General features: G+C 36.6%; 2 protein-coding genes across 3 annotated transcripts in view; both read left to right on the plus strand.

The window, feature by feature from the left end:
• Positions 1-9,384, plus strand: part of LOC124846829 (FAD/NAD(P)-binding oxidoreductase family protein) — a 35,174-nt gene extending 25,790 nt beyond the window's left edge. For both annotated transcript variants that reach the window (XM_088115497.1, XM_088115496.1), the window contains exons 6-10: positions 6,765-6,832; positions 6,913-6,964; positions 7,583-7,756; positions 7,860-8,459; positions 8,946-9,384. In XM_088115497.1, coding sequence (XP_087971623.1) covers positions 6,765-6,832; positions 6,913-6,964; positions 7,583-7,756; positions 7,860-8,459; positions 8,946-9,161 — 1,110 coding nt within the window. In that variant the 3' untranslated portion in view covers positions 9,162-9,384. The remainder of the gene's footprint in view (positions 1-6,764; positions 6,833-6,912; positions 6,965-7,582; positions 7,757-7,859; positions 8,460-8,945) is intronic.
• A 4,701-nt stretch (positions 9,385-14,085) lies between these two features.
• Positions 14,086-17,288, plus strand: LOC124846827 (ras-related protein RABA5b-like). Its single transcript, XM_047324190.2, has 2 exons — positions 14,086-14,550; positions 16,800-17,288. Exons 1-2 carry the CDS (start codon positions 14,217-14,219, stop codon positions 17,105-17,107), a joined length of 642 nt encoding a protein of 213 aa, XP_047180146.1. The 5' UTR covers positions 14,086-14,216; the 3' UTR covers positions 17,108-17,288.
• Positions 17,289-20,993: the final 3,705 nt, after the last annotated feature.

Raw genomic sequence — 20,993 nt, forward strand, 5'->3', positions numbered from 1 at the left:
TGCAAATACCTATAAAGCACGAACAGCTCTGCTGTAGCATGTCGAGTGCCAACACTCATGACACCTGTATGGTACATGTCCAATCCAAAGTATCAAATGCTTTAGCAATATCAATTTTAATTGCTAAATTACTACCAAAACACGGTGAATCCTATTTATAGCCTCCACAGCAATGCCAACACAAACTCTCAAATCTGTGGTGCAATAAATTTGACAATTTTCTTTAGATGATATTTGATAAAGCAATAAATGGTTACTTAGATGATATTCATTACTTATCAGAAGTTAGTTGGAAAGTTAAATTACCATGTTGTAACAAGACCAGATATCTACCTTGCTCTGAGCAGAAAAAGCCAATTCCTCAACTCAATGTAAATGTCACTAGGATGCTACTATCAATTTACTCCAATCTTTAGAGAGCACTTGGGAGATGAAGGCTTACCATTCGAAGATAAGGAGCATATGGAGATTGGTGGTTAAACAAATGCTGATATTGCAAGCACTCTACTGGATAGACACTCTACTTTATGATACTCTGTTCTTTTGGGGATAAATGTTCAAATTGTGGAAAAGCAAGAAGCAGACTTGGTTGATGTAATTGCTCACAGATTCAAGATATGTGAATAACAGTCAATGAACTCATGTGACAGCCAGGCGGCACTGCAAATATCTTCAAATCCTATTATTCATGAAAGGACTAAAATCATTGAGGTTGATTGTTATTTTGTTTGGGAGAATGTTGTCTACAAAGATAGCAACAAAATTCATAAAGGGTATGTTTGGACAAGCTTCTCCATAAGGACTTCTAACAAAAAAATAAGAAGAAAAAACTAATGGGTTTTCCCATAAGCTAAAATTAGTCTATTCACAAGTTAAAAATAAAATAAAAAAAATAGAGAAGTTATATGAGAGATCATCTACAAGGTAACTTATGCAGAAGTTAATGTCAAATTTTCTTCCAATTTTTCTTTCCTGAAAGTCCTTATGAAAAAGTTCTTCTAAATAGGCCTAAACTCTAATTATCAACTTGTATACATTTTCACAAAGGATCAGAAAGGTCATGTCATGGAGTCCATACTTCTGACAAGCTTGGTGTGTATATCATACACACCAACTTAAGGGGAAATGTTAGAATGTGTTTGGTATTTGTAGTAAAATTTCAAGTATATATAGTGTAATCATCTAGGAATTTAAGATTATTGTGAGATTGAATCCTTGCAATTAATTCCAACACCAATATATACCGACCAGGAGTAGACTGTTACGGACACAATGTCAGCCTCAGTTTTATTCTCTAAATTCAAGTATCAGTTGACAGAAGTAACTAAGTCCACATAGTAGGATAAGTGTAAGGGCTGAAGGGCCCATTCCCCTCACTCCTTCCAGAAGCCCAAACACAGCTGTTACTCCAGCTCCAGCTGTTGAGAAACCGTTAGAGGAGAGAGCCAAAAGAACCACAAAACAGCCACGTTACCTAAAGGATTATGTGGTCACGTGTCCAGCAACCAGTAAGAAGGGGAATTCGGTTAGCAAGAAATGATTGGAATTATTTTGTATTTTTTTCCTTTATTTGTTATATGCACATGATCAGTACTGCAAGGCAGAGCCAAGCGCATATATAATACAGTATTGTAATAGAGAGGGGACGACGATATAACAGAAAAATTCCCTCTGAAATTTTCTCTCTTCATCTCTGAATATTCTCTTTCCTCTGCCATCACCCTTTTCTATTTCCTGCAGCATCCTTAATTGGTGCTTTCATTGACCCTTACTCCATGGCAGAATCTTCCCTCCCCCATGATGAGCTCACCAAATTAAATATAAAGCTTGAACAACTTTTACTCTCCCATGCTAACCTTTCCAACACCCTCCACGATATGGCCAACCGCACCACAATACTGGAAACTCAACCTCACCAAACCCACTCCCCCTCTCTTACCCGGCCCTTAAAATTCGACCTCCCTATTTTCAATGGCTCCGATGCCCTTGGTTGGATCTTCAAGGTCAACCAATTCTTCGACTATCACCAAACACCAACAGACCAACGCATCAAGATCACATCCTTTTACCTGGAGGGTCAAGCCTTAGCTTGGTTTCAATGGATGTTTAACAATGAACTGCTTTCATCTTGGGAATCATTCTTACGAGCTCTCGAGTTGCGTTTCGCTCCCTCTAAGTTCGATGACCCCATTGCAGATCTGTGCAAGCTTACCCAGACTCAAAGCCTACAAGATTATCTATCCGAGTTTGAAATTTTGGCCAATCGCATCTCTGATTATCCACCCAGCTTTTACCTAAGTTGTTTCCTCTCTGGCTTGAAACCTTATCTCCGCCGCGAGGTCACCGCTTTCCAACCCCCTGATCTACCCCATGCTATTGCTTTAGCTAAACTACATGAAGACAAATTTCGTTCCTCCCTTCCACCACCCAACCGTTTCGGCCGCACAACCATACCTCCTCCGCCCTTGACCACAAACCCTCATACACAACCTAAACCTCTCCCTCCTCTACTACCCACACCACCCACCAAACTTCCCATTAAACGCCTCTCTGAGGCAGAGATGCAGGCCCGCAGAGAGAAAAACCTTTGTTTTAATTGCGATGAGCGCTACACACGGGGCCATAAATGCAAACCACAATTTCTACTCCTCACCGCATTCGACAGTGACAACCAAGAGGACTGTCTCTCTTCTGAGAACTCGATAGCTGTTGAGGACACCTCACAAGAAGCGGGGCTCATCAGTCTTCATGCCTTTTCGGGTCAATGGACTCCTAGAACATTTCGGGTCACAGGATCCATACAAGGTTATGCTGTCCAGATTTTGGTCGATAGTGGGGCAACACATAACTTCATCCAACACAAAGTAGCCCAATTCCTCTGTTTACCATCACAACCCACACCAAGCCCATTACGTGTAATGGTAGGTAATGGTGAGTTTTTGCCATGTTCTACTTTCTGTCCCAGTGTTCTACTCACTTTGGACAAACAGGAATTTCCTATTGATTTGTACCCACTTGAATTGTCTGGCACTGATGTGGTTCTTGGGGTTCATTGGCTTTCATTGATAAGCCCGTTTGTGATGGACTATAACGGCCCATTTATGCGGTTCAATTGGAAAAACAAACTTGTGGAGTTACAAGGGGATCCGGGTCCAAATCCCTCACCCATTTCAGCCAACCAGCTCCGACGTTTACAATCCACTAATAGGGTTGAAGCCCTTTTTCAACTCACCATGGACTCCCACCCTCTTCCATTTCCTCCAATCATCACAACTTCATCCCCTTCAAGTGCACCCATTCCTTCCTCACCTGAACCTACACTACAATCCCTAATCTCCCAATACCACACATTATTCTCCATTCCCACTGCCCTTCCTCCACCACGCGCCACTGACCACTCAATTACATTAAACCCAAACACAGCTCCTATATCAGTGAGACCATACCGCTATCCTTATTTCCAGAAGCAAGAAATTGAAACCCAAGTTCAGAGAATGCTGGATTCCGGTTTCATCAAACCAAGCAACAGTCCATTCTCCTCTCCAGTCCTTCTCGTCAAAAAGAAAGACGACACGTGGCGTTTTTGCGTGGATTACAGGGCCCTCAATGCGGCTACCGTTAAGGACAAATTCCCAATACCCACTGTCGACGAATTACTCGATGAATTGGGACATGCATCCTGGTTTTCTAAGTTGGATCTTTTCTTGGGTTTTCATCAAATACTCATGGTACCTGCTGATTCTGAGAAAACTGCATTCCGAACTCACAATGGACACTTCGAGTTTCGAGTAATGCCGTTTGGCTTATGTAACGCACCCTCCACTTTTCAAGCTACTATGAACAATTTATTTCGTCCTCATTTACGCCGCTTCATCATAGTCTTCTTCGATGACATCCTTGTGTATAGCGCGACTCTCTCTGAGCATGTCAGCCACTTGGAGACCACTTTCCAGTTATTGTTTTCAAACTGTTTCAGACTCAAGGGAAACAAATGTTTTATAGGGCACCAATCCATCCAGTACCTTGGGCATATGGTTTCCCATGAGGGTGTTAAACCAGACCCGGAAAAGCTCGTCGCAGTAAGGAATTGGCCTACCCCTACTACAGTCAAATCCTTACGTGGCTTTCTTGGCCTTACAGGGTTCTACCGCAAATTTGTTTCAGGCTATGCATCCATTGCCCATCCCCTCACTGAGCTCCTTAAGAAGGATAAATTTTTGTGGCATGATATAGCTTCTGAGGCTTTTTTACATCTGAAGAACGCATTACTAACTGCACCTGTTTTGGCTATTCCAAAATTCGACTCTCTGTTCACTGTTCAAACAGATGCTTCAGGAATAGGCATGGGGGCAGTTCTCTCACAAAAGGGTCATCCAATTGCTTATTTTAGTAAGCAATTTTGTCCTAAACTCTGCAATTCCTCCACATATATACGCGAATTGTGTGCCATAACTACTGCCGTTCAGAAATGGCGCCAATACCTCCTAGGTCGCCATTTTGTCATCCAAACAGATCAACGATCCATTAAGGAATTGTTATCTCAGACACTTCTCACACCGGAGCAACAAAAGTATCTTTTCAAATTGTTGGGCTTTGACTTTGAAATTCAATATCGACCTGGAAAAAGCAATGCAGCAGCTGATGCTCTCTCTCGACTTGATGCTTCTACTCATCCAGCCACAAATTCGCTTATGGTGTTGTCTATCCCACATTCAAAATTCTTGTCCGATCTCAAATCATCCTTACAAAGTAATCACGAGTTTATCACTCTAAGAGACAAGATCACGGCTGCCCCACAAGATTTCCCTCTTTTTTCATTAAAGGAGGATCTCATTCTCTTCAAAGACAAAATATGGCTACCTCATATGTGCTCTTTCATTCCACTCTTACTATACGAGTTTCATTCCACTCCAATGGCTGGTCACACGGGGATTTCACGGACCTTGAGTAAGCTAATGACTAATTTCCATTGGCACACCATTCGCAGAGATGTTAAGGCATTTGTTGAACAATGCATCACATGTCAGCAAACTAAACTCCCTACACACGGCCAATCTGGTTTACTTCAACCAATTGCCCCCCCTTCTCGCTGTTGGGCAGATCTCTCACTTGACTTTATCATTGGCCTTCCTCCTTACAAGGGATTCACCACTATCCTGGTTGTCGTGGACAGGTTCTCTAAGGGCGCTCATTTTGGAATGCTCCCAAGATCTTTCACCGCATCCAATGTGGCACAATTATTTGTTGACATAGTTTGCAAACATCACGGTTTACCACACAATCTCATTTCTGATCGTGATCCCATTTTCCTGAGTCATTTTTGGCAGGAACTGTTTCGCCTAAGTGGCACTAAGTTGCGTATGTCAACTGCCTACCACCCCCAAACGGATGGTCAAACAGAGGTCACCAACAAGGTATTGCAGCAGTACCTTCGCTGCTTTGTCCACCACAAGTCGTCCCTTTGGGGCAAGTTTCTTTCTTGGGCAGAATGGAGTTTCAACACTTCAGCCAATGCGTCAACTGGATTCACACCTTTTGAGGTAATGTTTGGTAGCAAGCCCCCACTCATGCCTCCTTTCCTTCCAGAAGAAACTTCTAATGCAGCGGTGCAACACAAAATCTCCACCCGTGCTGAGATTCTTCAAAAGCTTGCCTCTAATTTGCAAAAGGCTCAAGCGACAATGAAGAAATGGGCGGACCGACACCGACGAGACTTACAGTTTGAGGTAGATGATTGGGTTTATATTCGTCTTCGCCCTCGTCGTCAATCCTCTGTGACAGGCACTACCCATGGGAAACTTACAAAACGGTTTTTTGGCCCTTTCAAAATCACGAGGAAAATTGGCGAGGTTGCGTATGAAGTAGACCTTCCCCCTACTGCCAAGATCCACAACGTCTTCCATGTTAACATCCTTCGTCCTCACAAAGGGCCACTACCTTCTTCCCCCTTGTCACTCCCACCTGACATTGAGGATAATCAGCCTGTGTTAGAACCAGCTGCCATTCTGGATTGGAAATGGGATAATTCTAATTCTCCTCCAGAAATTCAAGTCTTGATTCAGTGGCAAGGCCTACCTCTTGAGGAAGCAAGCTGGGAACCTTGGCTACAGATTCAACAACAATTCGACCTTGAGGACAAGGTGTTTCTCGAACCAGGAGGAGATGTAAGGGCTGAAGGGCCCATTCCCCTCACCCCTTCCAGAAGCCCAAACACAGCTGTTACTCCAGCTCCAGCTGTTGAGAAACCGTTAGAGGAGAGAGCCAAAAGAACCACAAAACAGCCACGTTACCTAAAGGATTATGTGGTCACGTGTCCAGCAACCAGTAAGAAGGGGAATTCGGTTAGCAAGAAATGATTGGAATTATTTTGTATTTTTTTCCTTTATTTGTTATATGCACATGATCAGTACTGCAAGGCAGAGCCAAGCGCATATATAATACAGTATTGTAATAGAGAGGGGACAATGATATAACAGAAAAATTCCCTCTGAAATTTTCTCTCTTCATCTCTGAATATTCTCTTTCCTCTGCCATCACCCTTTTCTATTTCCTGCAGCATCCTTACAATAAGGATTTGGTGGTGGTGATTATTGAATATAACATTTTATTTACTTTCCTTATCTAAGCCCCTAACGTCCTTTACACCATATTTTTTGTGCTTGCCTCGAGACTGGTGATTCTCGTTGTCTTGTGGGTGCATTTTTCTTTCTGCACTTTTACTCTACTATTCAACATTTAATGAATTGTTTTGTATCTCATCACAGGTCTGGGATTATACTGGTTTGGGATATGCTAGATATCATGCAAGAGATGTAAATAAAGACTATCTAGGGTAAGTGTGACATGTCATTAAGTAAACCCCTTTTGCAAAAGCAGCTATTCCATTTCTAATTGGAAAACTTGATCACTTAGGTGTGTGGCAGAGAATAAAGTGCTCCACAATGCCTTACTGTCATGTGTAAAGGTATGAATTTTCCTTTTGTGTCTGTGATGTGCATTACGGAATTTACTCGGTTAATAATTTTATGACAAGCATTTAGCCACTTGGACGATTTTTCAAATTGGATGTCTGTTCATTATTTATAATTAAAGCCGATTGGATTTCTCAATCATGCTCCTGTTCTTCAATTCTCTTCTCTCCTGACAAGTTATTCTATTGCACAAAAATGACATTTTTTTTTGTCTAAATGATGTTAAGATGTCCTAGACTGGCTAGGAACATTACCAAAATACTCCTAACAAGACTTGGTTCTATTGATCTAGCATTCGGGGTTGAAGTAGAAACTGAGGAACTTCATCAACTAGAGCGTCTGAACTTTTCTTATTTTGCTTTCACTTGTATTTCAATTCAGAGTGCTAGAATAATCTCTGAATATTACTAATTATAGTGTTTTGGTTGTTTTTCTAATGGGATGAAATACTGTCATATCCTTGGATGTTTTGCTGGTTCAGATATATGTTGTAATGTTAGGACAATCAAGTCAGTGAATCTAGCTATGTTTTGGCTGCTTACATTTTTTCCCCATTAAGAACATTGCATATTTCGTTATGTACGAGTAAAATTTGTCACTATTCTTGACAGGATTCTGATTTCAAGACAACAATCTATCCTTTGAGATTAAGTTCAATGACTTTGAATACAAGCTCTATGTCTGTAGTGAAGGAGAATACAAAATCCGTAGAACCACCATCTGCTCAAGGGCATGGCGCAAAGCTGCAACTTAGTGATGGAAGTAGCTTATATGCAAAGTTGGTGGTAAACAGTAACAAAATTTTGCTTAACTGCGTTCTGGAGGACAATTAGCAACCCCCTTATTGTTATAAGTTAATATATATTAATAAAGATGCTTGTTTTGCAGGTTGGCGCTGATGGTGGAAAATCACATGTTAGGGAATTAGCAGGAATCAAAACGACGGGATGGAATTACTCTCAGAATGCAATAATCTGCACAGTAGAGCATACCTCTGAAAATGTATGTGCATGGCAACGTTTTCTACCCACCGGTCCAATCGCTCTTTTACCCATCGGTGATAAGTTTAGCAATATTGTTTGGACCATGAGTCCAGCAGAGTCAAACAGTCGCAAATCAACTACTGAGGAAGAATTTTTAAAGGATGTCAATTATGCTCTAGATTATGGTTATGGACCTCGTCCTACATCAGGCTTATTAGGAACTCGAGACATGTTCTCTTGGTTTAAAATGGATGCAACAGTATCAACTAATGAATTCTTTGAAATTCCTCCAAAAGTGATCAAGTTGGCATCTGAAAGGATGGTATTCCCTTTGTCTTTACGGCATGCCAATTCCTATGCATCAAAACGCGTGGTTCTTATTGGAGATGCAGCCCACACTGTCCATCCTCTTGCTGGTCAAGGAGTTAATTTGGGTTTTGGAGATGCATTTTCTCTTTCAAGAATTATTGCAGAGGGGATTGCTTTGGGCACTGATATTGGAGAGGTATGTTGTCATATGTGTGCATTGGTGTGTTCCTGGGTGGTATGGTCATTGCTGGTTGGAATCCAGTAGGCTTCCTAGATTATCCCATTCATATATAGCTTTTGCAAAATACATTTTTATATGTACACATTAAATTTTATCAACTTAAATTTCTTTTTTTACAATTTTAAAACTAAATTGAGACTTTTGCACACCCCTTTATTTTGAAGTGTTAAAGTATTAGTGATTTCTTCTGTCAAATTTAAAGTATTAGTAATTTCTACTGTCACCCCTTTTTAAGTCTATGAATGTCTAAACTATCTAAAATTTTGTATACAAGATTATTAAGATCATAATACACTATTCAACAATTATATCAGTAAAATGTAATATTTGTAAAAAGTTATTAAATGTGTAAGTTTACCAAAATCTGAGTAACTTTGGAACTACTAATCATTTTGTACATACAAATTTGATATGGTTATTTCTTTGTTTACGCTGCTGCAGGTCAATTTATTAAAGAAGTATGAAGCAGAGAGGAGATCAGCCAATATTATGATGATGGCGATCCTTGATGGCTTCCAAAAGGCCTATTCTGTTGACTTTGGACCTTTTAATATTCTGCGAGCTGCTGCTTTCCATGGGGCAAACTATATATCACCACTCAAAAAAAGTATCATTTCCTATGCTTCAGGAGAGCATAAGTTGCCCATTTTCTTGTGAATACGTAAATGTCAATAATTTTGGCCTACTTAGCAAACTAAGGTTTAGCCAATGGTTCAACACCCCTAAAGTTTTCTTTTCTGCTTTCTTAAATTCTTTTTTGTTTGGGTTAAGCTTGAAAAGTTACACTTCTAAAGTTGTCCTGTGCAACAATGGGTGAAAGATCAATCTTTCTTCTTACTCTACTTTTAATGCTGTAGTAAATATATACTGTTATTGATGATTCCTGGATTCTTCTTCGGCTGCAATGAGTATTTTAAACGGAAGTTTACACCACACCCTCTTATTTTTTGTGGTCAACATTTTAGGTGAGATGGCATTAGCCATTAAGAAATTGGTGGGGCTTTCATGAACCGAAGTTAAGGGTGGAAATCGGTTTCAATCATTTCCTAAATTCAAGGCTTGAACTTGGTATATTTGCATACAATTTTTTTCTAAAGGAGTAAATCTTATTTGAAAACTTAATTAAAAAGTCTACTGTTATATAGTTTTAGGTTGACAAATGTATAACAGTAAACTATTACACTAAAATTTAGGTTCTATATAACCCTTTCATTTTTTTACTTAAATCTATTTGAAAGTTCAATTATAAAAGTTTAAAAATAAAGTGTAAGTTTGATTGTTTATTTTCTGAGTTTTAAAGGTCTTTCTTAAGCTATAAGTTATGTAACAAAATTATACGTATTTATAATTGTCTCTTTCAATAAGAGTATTTATAAAAATAACATGTATGCAAATATCAAAAGTACATGAAATTACTAACATTTATGTTTTTATAACTTTTACTTTTAAAAATATCAAAAGCCATTCTAACTCATATCAAATTGTCATAAAGATAATTTAAATAATTTATAATAGATAATAATAATAATGACAATTAAAATAATTTAATAAAAAAATTCCATATTATTTTTCATTACATTTTTACAAGGTAAAAAAAAATTAAACAACTTATTACTTTCAAAAGTTATTAAAAATATATTCCAATAAATGTCATTTGAAATTGTAAAACTTTAGCCATAAGCTAAACATATTAAAAAATCTGAAACTGAAGTTTAAGTTAGAGAATAGAATAAATAATATTTTAAAATGTCAAAAACTTATTTAACGATATTATTTTCATTAACAATTGGTTTCATGAAGTAAGAGAAGAGATTAAATGATAGAGAAAAATAAATAATACATCATATCATATATCTTACAGATTAAATATTGATAAAAATAAAGTAAATTGATTCTTGTAATAGAATAAAATTCTAACCACCATGATTTGGAGACTTTTTTTAGTTGTGAAAGAAAACACGTATTTCGGCCACTGTCCTACTTTTGTTGTCCATTTCACACTATCCATCCATTATTCGCTGCACAATCTACGATTAGTTATTATTTTTAAAACACCACTTCATACAATAAAAGGTGCTTCGGAATATCATTTTGGTTTTAATTTCTTCAAATAAAAAAGTTGTACTTTTTCCAATTTTACAATTATTGATTTTTATAAATATTAAAGAAATCGTATATACGAATATGACTGTGTACCTTTCTTATTATATCCGATCCATACCTTTAAATTGCACATGTTTATTAAGAAAAAGACTTATAATGTGCAATATATTCATTATTTATAAAATAAATTCTGAAGTAAATCTAAATACACTTATTTGTTTCATACATTAAGACAAACAAATAATGTCCAAAAACACAACTTAAGTTTTTTAAGGGAAAAAATATGTTATGTTTTAAAATAAGTAGACTTGTTAAATGCTTAATCAATTAAAAGTTTGTTGATTTATGTGATATTTTTTACCAAATTTACCCTATTGTGTAAAAAAATCAAGAAATTTAAATTTTCATGTACAGAAAATATGTAATCAAATTAATATATAACTACATAACGATTACCATATTAACATACATCTTATCTTATATAAAATTTTATTTTATTGACTTTTAAAATTGTGGTTGGGTAACTAAGTTCGTGAATATGCAATCTCATTTCCTAATATATCAATCATACAAAATGCAAAAGGGATAACTTTTTAAGAAATTATATATCACATATGTGTCATTACCAACCGTCAATATTTAAGAAATTATATATCACATATGTGTCATTATCGACTGTAAATCTTCAAGAAATATTTTGTAATAGTCAAGATTAATATATGAAAAAATTTCAATATCAAATGTTTAAAAGGTTAAACTCCTTTAGTTATCCCTATTTATGGAGGGTTTTCTCAGTTGGATTCCTTTTTTTTTTTAAACTTTCAATTGAGTCTTAAATAGTGCTAATTTGAATTAATTGGGCCTCTGCCATTAAATTGGCTTAACAGGGGTTAAGTTTTTGCTGAGGTGGGAGATTGACTGTCAATTTTTTTAAACTGGCATTCACATAGCTGTACGTGGAATTTAAAAATATTTTAATATTTTGATTAAAAAATTTTAAAAAAAAAGTCATTTTCCATTACAATCAAGCACCACCCAGAATTCCTTTTCCCTGTCCATCACCCAGACCCTAAATTCAGCAATAGCTTCCTTTCCAACATTTGTAATTCCTGCACATTACACAACAATAATGTCCTGTTAATAATAAAACTTGAACCCTCCAAATATCGTCCATGGAAGTTAACTTAGCAGAAACATATAGAAAAACAATCAACGGTCATAGTAATAACCATCATCCAGAAATTGAAAGTCACCTCAACAGAAGCCACTAATGTAAGAAATTCTCCACAGTCCATTCCTGTGAATACCCTCGCAGCAGTAACAATGGATTTCCTGAAGTTAGAGTGTTTGTTTTGTCAAACAGTGGATTTCTGGCAACCATTTTTCTGGGTATGCTCCTAGAGCCCCCACATCGCTTCACAAGAAACCTCAATTAAATCGGAAACCTTCTCTACAAATCTCGCTCCCCAAGAAGGCCGAATGAATCCAATTTGGGAAACCGGAGAACTAGTTGGAGAAGAAGCACTACAGAGGAGTCCGTCAGCGGCCTTGGGGAAAGTTCGTCGTCGAGATCCGCGACTCGAATAAGTGCGGGTCGAGAGTGTGGCTTGGAACCTTCGACACCGCCATCGAGGCTGCCAAGGCCGACGACCGTGCTGCCTTCAGGCTTACGGCTCAAAGGCCATCCTCAACTTCCCGCTCGAAGCAGGTGTAGTGGACGCCACCGTCGAGGCCAAAGGCGAAAGGAAGCGGCGGCTCTAGGAGGAGGAGGTAGAGGAAGTGAAGCCGGTGGTGAAGAAGGAGAAAACGACAAAACAGGAGGTGAACTGTTTTCGGGAGATGTTGTTAACGCCTAAGGTTGAAGATGATCAAGGGTAAGGTTGAAGATGATGAACCCTAATTTGGGTTTCAATTTTTAGAATTTTCTTTTAATTATATATTCCATGTATACAGCATAAACAATGCCACGTTTAAAAAAATTGACATGTCAACCTTCTACCTCAGCAAAAACTTAATCACGTTAAGGCAGTTTAACGACAGAGGTCTAATTGATTCAAATTAGCAATTTAAAACTCAATTGATAATTTAAAAAAAACGAGGATCTAAGTGAAAAAAACCTACATAAATAGGAACAACTAAAGAGGTTTAACCATGCATTAAAATTAAACTAAATTATTTTTATTGATATATTCATGTAGAAATAGACAAAAAGAAAATTGGATGCCAATACTCCCCTCAAAATGTACAAAACTTCATCATTACTCACCATATAATTATATTAATTATGTAACACTAAAAAACTAACATGTGATCTATTTTAAGTACTTTTGGTTTACTAAAGATCTCAACTTCTTAAGTGAGTGCAAGTTCATGGCACAAATAATCAATCATGTTTAAAGTATTGTTTGCTTTGAAACGCAAAATTTCGTTACAATTTTATTTTTAAATGACATTTCAAATAATGAAAGAAAGAAATAGTATTTAAACTGTTTTTAAACATCAACTACTAGGTAATGTACTAAGTAATATGAGATTATTAATATGATAGAAACCCAACCAATTCAATTCAAACACCTCAAAATGTCAACAATGTATTAACAACATTCCAAAACTCAATCAATTCCAAGAAAAAACAAAATTCTATTACGTGGCAATTGTTTGCTCCTCAATAGCAAACGAGGAGTTGAAAAACAGCACAGTCTATAAACATCACCAGAACAAACAAAAACATTCATAAGAAGATTAACTAGTTGTAAAACAACATCTATTAAGAAGATTAATTAAACCTTGAATATTCATAAATAAAGTAAAATATTAAGTATAAACAAAACTTACTTTAAATTAAAAATAAAGTATAAATTCATATTCAACTTACCATATAATAGGAAGGATATGAAATAACTTAAGAAACAAAGAAAGAAGATAAGAAAAACGTGTACATGAAAAGAGGAAACTATAAAATCATATATATATATATATATATATAAAGAAATAAAACATAAAAAGAGGAGGATTTGTGACGTCCACTTTTCAGATTGGGAAGTGAGTACAAGTCTTATTTACATACAATGTAAGAAATTCGGTGTTAAAGGAGTGTCATAAGTGGATGAACTTAGTTACAACATTGTCAAACAACCCACTTTGAAGCAAAAACATGAAGCAACTAGTAGAATTTCTCTTATATTTGACCCATGAGAACTCAAATTACACTATATATTTTTTGACTTTCATTCCCATATTATATATACTAATAGTTGTCGACCAAAAATATTCCTAAAGATAACTTTAAATTTTGACATTTTGAAAAATATTTTTAAAAATTTCCTTTAATTAAATGTTTATTTATCTGGAGTCAATAAAGCAGTGTAAAGAGGTCAAGCCCAAAAGTGTGAAGTGAAATTCCAGCACTATCCCTGAAACCCCGCCACCAATCACGCCAAAATTCCAAAATAAAATCCGAAAAACAAAACCCATTTCACTACATTACTCACTTCACGTTCTTCTCCTTTTATCTTCCCTTCACACACGCCAACTACGTGACACCCACTCACTCCTCCTGTCATCACATAACAACCTTCAACCATTCCCTTTCTCGCTCAACCCTCGCTCATGGCAGAGAACGGCGACGCCGCCGAGGAGTACCTCTTCAAGGTCGTCCTCATCGGGGACTCTGCGGTCGGCAAGTCCAACCTCCTGTCGCGCTTCGCGCGGAATGAGTTCGACAGCAACTCCAAGGCCACCATTGGGGTGGAGTTCCAGACGCAGGTGGTGGAGATCGACGGCAAGGAGGTCAAGGCGCAGATCTGGGACACTGCCGGCCAGGAGCGCTTCCGAGCCGTCACTTCTGCTTACTACAGAGGCGCCGTTGGAGCGCTAGTCGTCTACGATATCAGCAGGAGAGGCACCTTCGACGGCATCAAGCGTTGGCTCGAAGAGCTCACTAGTGAGTGCTTTTTATTTGCTTCCTTTGGAATTTGAAATTGGAAATGCTGGTTGTGGTCTTTCTTGATTTTTTTTTTCTTCTCCTAAATGATTCTCTAAACAGCTTGATTATACTAGTGTCGTTCAATTAATAGAAATTATGCTGCATGATCCTCCAAATATTGAAAAATCGTTCAATTTCGTTTTTAAATCTCACTAAAATATATGGACATTATTCATTCCATTGCATAATTCCTATTTTCAGCATCTTAAAGCATTTATACTGAGTTGTTTAACAAAATTACATGTGATTTTTGGTTACTTGATATTTGAGAGAGTTGCGTATATAAGAAGCAACTGTTTCTTATGAATTACTTAGTAAATGTTTTATTTTTCTTAGAAGTCCCATTCATCTCAATCTGTTGACTTTCTTCTGTCATCTTCAGGAGTTTGAAGCATTGTTAGAATGATAATTCAAACACAGCCTTTAGTGTTTGTATTAAACATGACATAATATGAAGTGTTGAAGACATTTATTTGGATTAAGTGATTTGTTGATAAAATTTTTAATTGCAGGGAAAATTTGTTGGTTTACTAAAAATTAAGTGAGATGGATGGAGCACTGAATATTTTCTTTTAGATATACTTAAAATGAGTATTGTGTAAGAATAAAAAATGCTAAATTATGTTGTTTCATTGTTTTTCCAAATGGTTGACATTTTGATTCTTTTCATTGTAAAATTCCCAAACTTTGTCCCATTCATTTCATTCCGTTATACTTCAATGTATTTGAATTTTTTCTCACTAATTTAAACAGCCTCAGCGATACTCATATAGTTTCATAACTTTAGAACTATTTAGGATAAAGTAGTATTTGAGAGATCATATTGGTGGTTTGTTAGTTTTTTTAATTTTTAGTTAACTGTAATTGATTTCAAAAAATATACAGGATGGGTCTAGGTAGTTTCTGTATATGGAAATTACTTTCAACGTCCCTCAAAGTGTGAAGATTCTGTAATGTCCTAATTTGACCAAAAAATGCATATTTGGGGACTGATTTCACGGTTAATTTCAATATTTGAGAACGACTATTATAATTTTTGTGCAATGGGGACTGATATGATCAATGCCATGTAAAGAAGTATTGGAATATATTATCTAATACATTAAAATTTATTAAGAATGATAACATTACGAGTTTGACATAGTAAATAAGGACTGAGTTTCTGAGCGTCACACATTTATTTATTGTAATAAATTTATAATTATACAAAGTGTTTCCAAAAGAACGTGGTAAAAAATATTTTAGCGTGTCTTTTTTGGTTTTATTGTAGTATTTGATTATGCATGTGATGATTAAAAGCTGCTAGGCATCATGTCTGTTGTCAGAGTTGTCTTTATTTTAAAGATGATAAATCTGATTCTGTGCAGTTGAATTTTCAATTACACAAATCTTCATCTTCCAAAATATACTTTACTCATCAAACTATAAAGCTAAAAGGCTAGTTTATAAATTTCAAACGGAAAATTGGAACTGCATAACCCTACATTTATATCACAACTGCAGAGGTTCGTATTCCGTGAAGATGGAATGCTACCCTTGCATATTATTTACTCTACTGTATAAATTACTGAAATAAACAGCTATGTCCGTGATCTAATGTTTATTTCTGACAGTTTTCGGCGATATTTTGCACTTTGTGAAATTGTAAGATCAAGCCTATCTTATGATAGATATATTATAGAGAAATATGAAATCAGAGCATCAAATTAGTATATTATTTTGTTTTATAACTGTTTAACTTTACTGCCGATGAGAGTTCACCCTCTAAATATCAGGGTGTCATCAGCTTAATTCTCAAAAATGTAGTCATTAAGTGTGTCCCCCCAATTACGCAAACAAAAAGTGTCAGAAATTTGGCCCTCTGTCTAAGAGAAAAGGAATATAATGAAACCCTTATTTAGAATTTGATGATATTTTGGATAATTGATGACATTTATTAGTAACGCCTTAAACTGAAGAAAAAATTCTTGAGTGCCAAAATGAAGGCGCTCGTATTTTTGGAAGACGAGAGTATAAGGTCTGCTGGTCCTTTTGGACTCACTCAAAACCATATGGAAAATATGTACTTTAGAACATGCATTGTGATCTTTGCTATATACTGTTTTCCATCAGCTACATGCCTTATAGCACTTGAATTCTTACTAGAGGTTTTATTTTGGTGAAGTTTTGTAACGGAGGATTTGATTCATGCTTAAATTATCCTGCAGCTCAAAACGACAGCACCGTAGCAAGAATGTTGGTGGGAAACAAATGCGACTTGGAGAATATTAGAGAGGTGAGCACAGAAGAGGGCAAAAATCTTGCAGAAGAAGAGGGCCTGTTCTTTATGGAGACATCTGCACTCGATTCTACGAATGTCCAAACAGCTTTCGAGATTGTTATCCGTGAAATATACAACAATATCAGTCGTAAAACATTGAACTCTGATTCTTACAAGGCTGAGTTGTCTGTGAATCGAGTAAGCTTGGTTAATGGGGCAGGATCAAAGCAAGGTCTTTCTTGTTGTGCTCGATGAGCTTTTATCTTAACTCGGATTCGGTGCTTCTTTGGATCTTGCGAGAGTAGATTCTTGTTCTTTACTTTTTTTCCTATGTTACGATGGCTGCCATATTTTTGTTTTCCTTTTTCTTTCAACCTGCAAATTTGCAGTGCTTGGTACCTGTCTCACAAGAAAAAGATAAGGAGATTTACTCTTACATGAATGATTTTTAAATATATTTTGTATTTGTTAAGAACCATAGGATATGCCAACTGAGTTTGTCAAGATCACCTATACTTTTTTTTTTTAAAAAAAAAAGGTTCCCAGCATTACTATGGAAATTTGGAATTCCAACTTGGTTTGTATGGAAAATCCAACCATCCATCATGATTACTTCTTTGTTTCCTTTTAAAGGTATTTTTTTTAGATTTATCATATTTAACTAGAGTCCTATTGAATAAATAGATGAATTATTTAAGATGCTAAATTAACTGAAATAAATGTTAATAACATTAAATATTACACTAAAATTATGAATTTTTGAGTTTAGGTCTTTTTAAACACCCATCCAACCACATTTAGATATTCACTAGCCTTAAAACTACCATTGTTCTTGTACTTTTTGTATGAGTTTGTTGTGTTGGTTGAGACTTAGTATTATATTATCGTTTCACAGTCACAATCTAGACGGTCAACTATAACACGAATTGTCTAATGAGTTATTAGTGAACTCGACTAACCACAAAGAAAATCAGTCAATCATGAGTCAACCCACATTAATCTTAATGCTTATCAATTTAGAGATAAAGTGTGATTATCCATAATTGAGTCATGATTAGTTTAATATTAATTAAAAGTCCACTCCACAATTGGGTCATGATTATATTAATATTAATTAAAAATTCATTTCAAAACCTATAAATACAGGTTTTAGATAAGGAGGTAGGTGATTTTACATTTATTGCGCCATTAATTCTTAACTGTCAATGTTGAGTTGATTTTGACATTTGTGCTTGAATGATTTGGATGATTGGTTTAACCCTGTACTTGGATTTTAGAACAGTGATATGTTTTCGTTGAAGCTATCAAATTAATACTACTTTTCAAGGCAACTTCAGTATTGCCAAGTAGTATTCAAGAAAGTAGATATGGTTAAAGTAACCCTGAGTCGTCCCCCAATGAATACGGAATTGCCTTTTAATATTTGAATCTTATGAATGCAATGCAATGTTCAAGAATAAAAATGATGTTTGGAGAAGATTTAAAGAACAAATAAGAAACTTAAAAACGATTATAATGAAATAGGCTAATTTCACTCCTTTTCCAAGATAGATTCATCGGTTATTCGCAGATAATTGTTCAATTGATTATTATTTAAGTTTCAAATTAATTAAAGTACATTCTTAATTAATTTGAGGGCGATCATGCACTTAACCGAAGTAAATTCTCATTCAAATGCAAAACCTTTCTAGATTATTCACAATGAATTCAACCAAAGTACATTCTCAATCAAATCCTATTGTGTTTAATCATGTCTATTCTTAAGTCGCCTAACCAAATTAAAAACTAATCAATCAAAGTAAATTCTCAATTGATTATAGTTGAAATTATTACTACCAATCAAAGTACATTCTCAATTAATAGTAAAAATCATTTAATCATATGAAAGTTCCTAAATTAAATCAAAGTAGATTCTCAATTAAACCTAGAAACCCTAGAACTCATATAATCAATATGCATGTAGATTCAAACACATTATGATGCAAGAATCTTTGTTTTTAATTTGATAGAGAGATGAAAGACATAGAGAGAGAACAACTTAAATCAATAATCAAAATAAACAATTGCATTGACTCAATCTAACCTCAGAATCCATAATGGAATTACAGCAGAATAGCCCTAAATGCTTAGCTCTCCATGAATGGAGTTGAATACAAGATGAAATAAGAGAGAGAAGTGGTGAATGAATGAATGAAGTGAAGTCCCTCTTTTGCCTCCCCTGGGTCTCTTTATATAGGACTTGATTGGGCTTGGACTCTGAATATTCAGTTAACATAATCTTTTATCTTATATCTTCCAAATAACTAAAAGATTTAGATAATTATAACATTATTTGGAAGATATTTTCTGTTGATATTCTCAAATTAAATTAATTCAACAATTGAATTTTATCTTTTAGCTTTTCTGACTTTCTAAAATTGCACAAATATCCTGAAATTTCCCTTATCTACACTTTAGCCCCTTCTGAATTTCCCAAAATTGCACCAGAACTCCTTAATTGACTAGAACCAATCTGTTTGACCAATTTTTCGCAGCCAATGGGGGCCTACCACGTGGAATTCTCTCTTTCTTCCAAATTAGGGTTCAGATTGGGGAAAGGCTTGCCCCTGCGCCGCGCTGCTGTTGGAGAAGAAGCTCTTCTCCTTTTTCGGTGCGTGATGAGGATGAACTCACGAGGATGGGGGTGCGTCACGATCCTGGATCTGTGTTTCTTTGCAGGTCTGATTTTGATGCTGGTTTTGATGCGGTGCTGGAGGTGGTGCGAAGAAGATGATGGTGGCCGTGGAGGTTGCACGGCAGCGGCGGTGGAAGAAGGTGATGAACGAAGAAGATAGTGGCTAGTGGCAATCGTACTTCAGAGCGGAAGAGGTAGATGGTGCGCCGGATCTCGCGAGGAAGATGGTGATTGGTCGTGGAAGAAGGTTACCAGCGGGGCACGATTCTCGCGACAGTGGGGGTGAGCAATGACGCGACGGCGTGAAGAACTCTCGTCTGGTCTCGCGATGGTGGCGGCTTCACGGCGACATGGAGGTTTTTCTGTTGGCGGTGAGACTGGTTGGTCAGATCTGCGACGATGATGACGCCAGGGTTTCTGCGGCAGTGGCTTGCGGTTGTTGTGCGACGACGCGATTTCGCGAGCAAGAAGAGGGAGTGACGCGATGAAGGTGGATGTTGCGGCGAGGTGGTTGATCGTGGCCACTGGCGGTGCAATTTCAAGGTGGCGGCACCAGCCTGATGGTGGTCCAGTGAGGTTGCCTCACGTGACAGTAGTTGTCGATGAGGATGGCGGCGATGGCGCATGGCCTGGCGAAAGCGGAACAGCGGGTTTGGATTGGGAATTAGGGTTTCTGAGGAGAAGATGATGATGTCGCAGAGGGGGTGATGTGGCAGCATGTGGTTGGATAGCACTTAAGGTTTTAGATTGCCACATGGCATGATCTGGTGGAGTCTAGTTCAGGAGGGGTGTGTATAGGAAACATAGGGAGGTGTAGGAGAAAAGGCTTAGTGTTTGGGCTTGGTTGTTGGCCTGTTTCAGAAATAAGAGTGTATGTTGGAAAATTTAGGAAGTGTAAGGGTAAAGTCTGTTTGTTTGGCCCATTTGTATATTATTTTTTAAATAAAATTTGATTTTGGGTCTTGAATTGCCATTTGGACCAATATAACTTATATTCTCAGCTGCACAAATAAACGTAAGAATTTCCAAGAATAATTTATGCAACTAAAAATCATCTTTTAAGTCCATTTTTATTCCCAAACCCAACAATTCCAATCATCACAAATTCACTTAAAATCAATCATTTAAGCACAATTATCTCATCAAAAATTTGAATTTTAAAACATAAATGTGGACATAAATATGCACTCATCAAATAGCTTTCAAACCTTGAACGACTCGTTAACCCATTAACTTCGACTTCATACCCAAAACAATGCCAATTCTCACTCTTTTGACCAGGTAACATTTTTAGCACCCATGGTTGTTGTAGCTCGTTGACCTTGGTTAAGCAGTTTGATCTTTAGTTTTGTATGAAACAATGATACCGGAGTGAAAGAGGTGGTCTTAAAACTTACACCCTTTATAGAGTGATGTTGTGCCGATAATTGGAGTACATGGTTTATGGTTTGGTGCCATCTTCAGCAG

This window comes from Vigna umbellata, chromosome 5 (genome assembly GCF_029865625.1).
Source record: "Vigna umbellata cultivar VRB3 chromosome 5, Vumbellata_1.0, whole genome shotgun sequence".
Classification (NCBI taxonomy): domain Eukaryota; kingdom Viridiplantae; phylum Streptophyta; class Magnoliopsida; order Fabales; family Fabaceae; genus Vigna; species Vigna umbellata.